General features: G+C 50.6%; 1 protein-coding gene and 1 gene segment (V, D, J or C); one reads left to right on the forward strand and one right to left on the reverse strand.

Annotated features, from left to right (window-relative positions):
- LOC125116370 (solute carrier family 5 member 4) overlaps nucleotides 1-7,762 on the reverse strand; it is a 231,698-nt gene that overhangs the window by 112,523 nt on the left and 111,413 nt on the right. The window contains exon 1 of one of the 7 annotated variants that reach the window (XM_047761554.1): nucleotides 2,124-2,216. The exons of the other annotated variants lie outside the window; for them this stretch is intronic. The gene's annotated coding sequence lies outside the window, so the exon portion shown is untranslated. Of the gene's footprint in view, nucleotides 1-2,123; nucleotides 2,217-7,762 lie in introns of those variants that run through there. 7 annotated transcript variants of the gene reach the window in all.
- LOC125116379 (immunoglobulin lambda variable 8-61-like) lies at nucleotides 825-1,334 on the forward strand. The segment is given in 2 exon segments: nucleotides 825-911; nucleotides 1,009-1,334. Coding segments are annotated over 2 exon segments (357 nt in total).

A 7,762-nucleotide genomic window follows, 5' to 3' on the forward strand; every position in this document is an offset into this window, starting at 1 on the left:
GCGGGATCCAAGCTGCGTCTGCAACCTACACCACAGCTCACGGCAACGCCGGATCGTTAACCCACTGAGCAAGGGCAGGGACCGAACCCGCAACCTCATGGTTCCTAGTCGGATTCGTTAACCACTGCGCCATGACGGGAACTCCTCTATAAATATTTTTAATATATATGTTAAACTAAAAAAAACTGTAAACTCATTTTCTCATGCAAGGAAATACGCCTACAGTGAAATTAAAGTGCCTCCATAACCAGATGCTTCTTAGACAAGGATGCTGTCACCCCAGCCTGGATGTGCAGCTTGACCTGTCGCTGACCCCCCAGCCTCAGTTCCTACCATCTTCCAGTGACAGGGTTCAGCACTGGCTCAGGGGATGAACCCAGCCTTAGCAATGTCCCAGGGGACCCAGTGCTGAGGGGGAGGGAGGCTGAGCTCCCACTGAGAAGACCAGCAGGCCCTTCACTGAGGAAGCAGGAAACAGCCCAGGGATGGGGGAGGGTGGCATGAGCTCCATTCCTGGGCCAGGAGGAGGGGACAGCCCAGCACCTCCTTCTGCCCTCAGGCTCCAGGAAAGGGACTGAGGACTGTGGTCACAGGGGCATGGGCAGCATGTTGAGAGAAGGACGTCACCTCCATCCCTCAGTGTCTCATATACATTCTGACCTTGGTCGGTGGGATATCCCTGCATCTGCCCCCTTCAAGACTTTCCCCAGGGAACATCAGGTGACACTGGGCAGGGACTGGCAGGAAGCTGATTTGCATGAAGGTCCTGCCCCCACTCATGGCTCTGGGAGGCATCAAAAGGCCCGAGGGCCCCACCATCCAGCCCAGGAGGCTGAGGAGACTGCTTCCCAGGAGTGTCCCCACCATGGCCTGGACGGTGCTTCTGATCGGGCTCCTCGCTGTCGGCTCAGGTCAGGGGCCGGGGCTCTGCATCCTTGGGGGGCACCTGCGGGCTGCTCTCAGGACCTTGACACCATGGCAATCCCTGTCTCTCTCCTGTCGTTTTAGGGGTGGATTCTCAGACTGTGATCCAGGAGCCGGCGATGTCAGTGTCTCCTGGAGGGACCGTCACACTCACCTGTGCCTTTAGCTCTGGGTCAGTCACTACTAGTAACTACCCCAGCTGGTTCCAGCAGACACCAGGCCAGCCTCCCCGACAGCTGATCTACAGCACAAACAGCCGCCCGACTGGGGTCCCCAGTCGCTTCTCTGGAGCCATCTCTGGGAACAAAGCCGCCCTCACCATCACGGGGGCCCAGGCTGAGGACGAGGCCGACTATTTCTGTGCTCTGTATAAGGGAAGTGGTACCTACACTTAGACACAGTGATGTAAACCCATGGGGAAGTGGGACCCAAACCTCCTCCTGTGCTCAGAGGGCTCAGCCCTTAGAGGCAGGAGAGGCAGAGGGAGGGTGGGGACGCTCAGCACCACCAGGGTGAGGGAGGCTCCGGCCCCATCTCCTGTCCAGGGGTTCATGGCCAAGGGCCTCCTCCAGTCTCCTCGGGGGTGTGGCCACTTCTCCAAGGGGGACCCCTCTCTGCCTGTCATACTGGGGAGGGGGCACAGCTCCCAATTGCATCAACCAACACTGAGCCTCAGAGACCCCTCCACTACCAGCAAGACTCTTCCTATTCAAACAGCACAAACACATATGCCCTCACCATTCATTGGACGGTGCAGATACATTCGGATTAATTTAACATCAGAACGGAAGCACTAGCGGGGGCTTGCTGGAAACACAATTTCTCAAGCTACTGGGTCAGAACCTTGGTTTGGCGTGTGTGAATCTCAGGTCAACAAATGCCCCCCAACAATGTAAGCACACCCAAGTTCCAGAGGTGTAACCTCCACCCCTATTGCTATGAAATCACCCTGAGACTTGCCCTGTGAAGTTCAGCCAAGGCACGTTAACATCCCAGGACACAATCATTCCCCCAGGAACACTCAGAACTTCAGAATCCTCAGGAACAGATTCAACATCTAAAGACACGGGGGATCCTCAGACTCGATTTCCTACTCTGAGTAGAACTTGGGAGGAATCCAGATTAGAACCTCTGCTCTCTAGAGATATACTATGTAGAATTGGCTCTGGGAACCCTGGTAGCACCATGTGCAGACTCACCTGGGGCCAGGACCCGAGGGCAGGGCTGGGGTGCGTCACTAGTCAGATGTTTCCTGAGGCCTCCAGCACAGGCCATGACTGCAAGGAGAAGCAGAAATATGAAATATGGGGTTGTTTCCTTTCCTCTCTGTAGAAAACGATACTAGAAAACTCTCATGGTGAGGTCATTCAAAATGTGAGGGAAAAGCAGTATTTGCACAGATAGGTTAGGATTACACTCACATGTGTGTAATCACATATCTGTATTTAGATATTCTATGTACATCCATATGCGTGTGCTTCTGTCCATATAATTGGGTTGTGTCAAGAAGCGATCATTTAGTCAAGGTCACCCACCTGGCTCTGAAACCCAGGGTCTCCCTCAACAGACACGCTGGAGTCTGTGCCTCCAGGGCGGAGAGGAGAGGTTGTGTGGCAGCCATGGCTGCCCCACCAGGGACACAACAGGCCCCGGGTGTGCAATGCATGCTGGGAGACACGCAACTCAGGGGGGATGCGCCCAGTGGATGCAGATCAGTCCTCAGGACTTCTGGGGACAAATGGAGTCGATGGTCTCCCCAGGGTCACCAGAGCCAGGTAAAACACAGAGGGATGAGGAAACTAAATTTACGTCTTATCTATCCTGGGCCCATTCTAGATCAGGTTTGCACAATACAAGAATTTGGATTTGGACAGCTTCTATTTTTTTAATTTTTATTTTTTTTTCTTTTTAAGGTCCGCACCCTCGGCCTATCGAGGTTCCGAGGCTACGGATCGAATCGGAGCTATAGCATCCAGCCTATGCCACAGCCACAGCCACAGCCACACAGGAACAAAGCTGAGTCTCCGACCTTCACCGCAGCTCAGGGCAACACCAGATCCTTAACCTACTGGGCTAGGCCAGGGATCCAACCTACATCCTCATGGATACCAGTCAGATTTGATACCACTGAGCCATGACAGGAACTCCGGAATCGGTTCAGTTTGATCTCATGTGTGCTCTTACAGATATTTAAGGAGTTTATCACTTCTCAAAAAACACAAAACCAGAATCTGATCTCTTGGTTGGTGGATTTCATCAAATATTTAAGTTGGAAAGAGTAATGGTGTGACACAAACCTTCAAAGAAAATGGACAATGAAAGAGTAATAACCAGTATGTTTATGAGGCCAAGTTTTCCCTAATATTATAAATAAAATACTTTAAAAAAACCCCTAAAAGCCAATATTATTCAGGAATATATATACACATAGAGCTTGAAGTATTTGCACATTGAAGCTAGCAATAGAGCAAAAATCATCCATCTAGAAATCCTACGGTGATTTCACATTTGATTATCCATCAATGTAAATCTCACTTGAAAAGGAAAAAATAAATGTGAGCATCTCCATAGATGAAAATATTGAGCCACTCAACACTCTTGGTTTATAAAAAATTAAGAAGAAGAAAAAGGAAATGTCTCAGTAAACTCCCAACACAATGGGATTTTCTCAACCTGATCAGGCGCACCTTTGGAAAGGCTATTGAAAAATCACAGGAAAGGTTATAGACAAGGTTTGCCCCAAGATCAGGGACCTGGTCTGGTCCAGAGTAGATCCCAGCATCCGGAATGGGTTTTTGAGATGACACAGCATTGGGGTAAGAGAGGCAGAGTTGAGTGTGGCAGGGGCTTATTCAACATTTCTCCTCCCTGAGCAGGTGGTCTAGTTTCCTGTCTCAGACCACTTCATTCTGTGCTGTTCTCCCTGAAAACCTGTAACCCCTTAGGACAAGCCTGAGAAAACATCAGGGCAACCCAAATCAGGGGACGTTCTTCAAAACACTGCACCACTGTTGCCCAAAATCCTCACAGATCGGAGTCCTGTCATGGCTCCGTGGTGAGTAGCCCGATTAGCATCCATGAGGTCCCAGCTTTGATTCCCGGCCTCACTCAGTGGGTTAAGGATCCAGCATTGCCATGAGCTGCCCTTTCTCAAAGATGTGAACAGCAAGGTAACTGAAATATGGTCACAGACTGGAGGAGTCCAAAGAGTCCTGAATTTCCCCTCAGAGGTGACTTCAAGACAGGCCCTTCCCAGGAGGCAACCTCTGAGCATCACCATCCAGGGCCCCCATCCCAGGAACAACAATGGACCTTCAGGGGGAGGAAACTGGTTTGCATGACTCGTTCCTCCTCTGCGGGGCCAGTGGACACAGGAGACCTCAGAAAATGTCGTGGAAACTCTCATTCAGGAGCTCCTGCTGTGGGGCAAGGGGATCGGTGGCATCTTGCGAGAGCTGGGACGCAGGTTCAATCCCCCTCCCTGCACGGTGAGTTTAGGATCCTGCATGGCTGCCCCTGTGGCTTAGGTCACAACCTCTGGCTGGGATGTGACCCCTGGCCTGGGAAGTCCAAATATGGAGGTGTAACCAAAAAAAGATAGAAGAAAAAAAAAGGAATTCTCATTCAGACTACCTGATCTTGTGATTTCCTGTGAAGTGGTTTCAGGAAAACTCTCTACTTTTTCTACAGTAATTAGTGTTTGACTTTTTTGGGGTCTTTTTAGTTTAGTTTAGTTTAGTTTGCTTTTCAGGGCCACACTCGCAGCACATGGAGATTCCCAGGCTAGGGGTTGCATCGGAGCTGCAGCTGCCAGCCTACACCACAGCCACAGCAACACAAGACCCAAGTCGTGTCTACCACCCACACCACAGTTCACGGCAACGCAGGATGGAACCCAAAACCTCACGCTTCCTAGTCGGATTCGTTTCCACTGTGCCACAGTGGGAACTCCTTTTTTTGTCTTTTTAGAGCCCTGCCCTGGGCATGTGCACGTTCCCAGGCTAGGGGTCGAATCGCAGCTGTAGCTGCTGGCCTCTGCCACAGCCACGGCAACGCCACATCCAAGCCGAACCTGCCACCTCCACAGCAGCTCACAGCAACGCCAGATCCTCAACCCACTGAGCAAGGCCAGGGATCCAACCTGCGTCCTCATGGATACTCATCGGAGTCGTTTCCACTGAGCCACGATGGGAACTCCTGTTTCACGTTTTATCTTTGATAGGATCACTTTTGACAAAGTGTTCTTCTCTAGGAAAGTATAGGTTTCGTCTAGTTTCTTAAATATTTCTTTTCCCATAATGCACTGACATTCTAACACATGGACTCTCAGAGGACTAACTGCAGTCAGATTGTGCCCTTCCACCCAAACAACTCCCCCCAAGTTCAGTTACGGGCAGGCTGCATATAATTCCATAGTTTTTCTACTCTTGCAAAATGACTAGACATCTAGACTAGATGTACAGTCTAGACATATAAAAATGTCTAATTTCTTTTGCTAAATGGCTATTTTTTTTTTTGTCTATGACTAGATCGAATCCTCACCACAGCAGTGACAATGCCAGATCCTTAACCTGCTGAACCACTAGGGAACTCCGTAGGACCAGCGATTTTTTTTTATCATTTTTTTTTTGTCTTTTTGCCATTTCTTAGGCCGCTCCCGCGGCATATGGAGGTTCCCAGGCTAGGGGTCGAATCGGAGATGTAGCCGCCAGCCTACACCAGAGCCACAGCAACACAGGATCCGAGTCTGGTCTGCGACCTACACCACAGCTCACGGCAACCCCAGATGCTTAACCCACTGAGCAAGGCTAGGGATCGAACCTGAAACCTCATGGTTCCTAGTCGGATTCATTAACCACTGCACCACGACGGGAACTCCTATCATGGTTGTTTTTTTAAATTACTCAATGAATTTATTACATTTATAGTGGTACAATGATCATCACAATCCAATTCTATAGGCTTTCCATCCCACAACTCCAGCACATCCCCCCAACCCCCATACTTCTCCGTTGGAAACCATACGTTTTTCAATGTCTGTGAGTCAGTATCTGTTCTGCAGAGAAGTTCATTCTGTCCTTTTTTCAGATTCCGCATGACGGTGAAAGCATTTGATGTTGGTGTCTCATTGTACGGCTGACTTCACTTAGCATGATCATTTCTAGGTCCATCCATGTTGCTAAAAATGCCGGTATTTCGTTCCTTTTAATGGCTGAGTAATAGTCCACTGTGTATATGTACCACTTGTTCTTGATCCACTCCTCTGTCGTTGGACATTTGGGTTGTTTCCATGTCATGGCTTTTGAAAATCGTGCTGCACTGAACAAGGGACCAGTGATTTTTAAGGTTCGATCTTTAGGTCATTCTTTGATAAGGTTTCTCTTTTTTTTTGTTTGTTTGTTTTTTTTTTTTTTTGCTATTTCAGTGCCGCACCCTCGGCATTTGGAAATTCCCGGGCTAGGGATCGAATCAGAGCTGTAGCTGCCGGCCAGAGCCACGGCCATAGCAATGCAGCATCCGAGGTGCATCTGCCACCTACACCACAGCTCACGGCAACACGGAACCTTAACACACTGGGTGTGGCCAGCGATCGAACCCACATCCTTGGGATTCCTAGTCGGGTTTGTTAACTACTGAGCACAGAGAGAACTCCCTGTTTGTTTGTTTGGGATTGAAGTTATCTTGTATCCAAAAAAAGCATGATGTAGAGTGGACTTTTTTTCCCAAGCAAATAATGTAAATATGTCTCATTTTAAACAGCCCCAATGGCAATCATTCTTGGGTATAAACAGTATTTACCTCAAATGCTCTGCTTGGATGCTTGATCCTAACAACCGCCACATGACAGGCTCCTTGAGAACAGACGCTGGCAAAAGGCGATCAGACGTTTAAGCAAAATGTTGTGAAGAAGGTCACTAGGCCTGGCTGCCTGCAGACTGGGCCCTGTGCCTGGAGAACAGCTTCCTGGGAGTGAGCCACGTTAGTAAAAAATCTAGGAGTTCTCGCGGTGGCCCAGCAGAGATGAACCTGACTAGCATCCATGAGGACGCGGGTTTGATCCCCGGCCTTGCTCAGGAGGTTAAGGATCCGGTGTTGCCCCACTTGTGGCACAGTTCACAGATGGAGAACAGATTCAGTCCCCAGCCTGGGAACTTCCATAAGCCACGGGGGAGGCTGAAAACAAAAAAACCTACATGTGTGACAGCATTGTGCCAAGAAGGGAGAAATAGTGAAATACCACAAAGATTCCTCAGCAGGACCTTTCAGGAACACCCACAGCCTCACGTCTCTACAGAGAAGAGCCCCCTTCTCCTCAGAGCTGAGGGCCACACGGAAGGAGGGCTCTGGCCTCCCGGGAGGAGCCACATAGAGGAAGGGACCCAGTGTCCTGCACACAGAAAGTTGTCACTGCTCTGACTTAATCCTGAGCTCAGAGGAATTTGTGCCCAGGCACAACTCAATCCTGACCCCTGAGCAGCTAAGGGCGCCCTGGACACACTCACACAGAGGGCCCTGAGGGAACGGGGGACACAGAACGGGTGCCTGGCCTGGCCCTAAAGCAAGGGACAGTGCTCAGAGCAGGGGGCAGGAGCTGTCCCTGAGGGGCTCTTGGCAACAGGTCACATGCCGTGTCTGGGCCTGAACACCAGGGGGCGCTCGGGGTCAGATCACCTGGGTCTCAGGGGATGAGAGCTGGGACCAGCCAACAGGAACTGCCTGGTGCCCTTTGTTCAGGGATCCCATCTGGGAGCTCCCCCTCTGGGCCCACCTGGCCATGCCCCTGCCCCCCCAGGCCACCCTCAGGCAGAGGGACCTGACCCAGGCCCACTGAGGGGTC

Source organism: Phacochoerus africanus, chromosome 15, assembly GCF_016906955.1.
Source record: "Phacochoerus africanus isolate WHEZ1 chromosome 15, ROS_Pafr_v1, whole genome shotgun sequence".
NCBI lineage: Eukaryota > Metazoa > Chordata > Mammalia > Artiodactyla > Suidae > Phacochoerus > Phacochoerus africanus.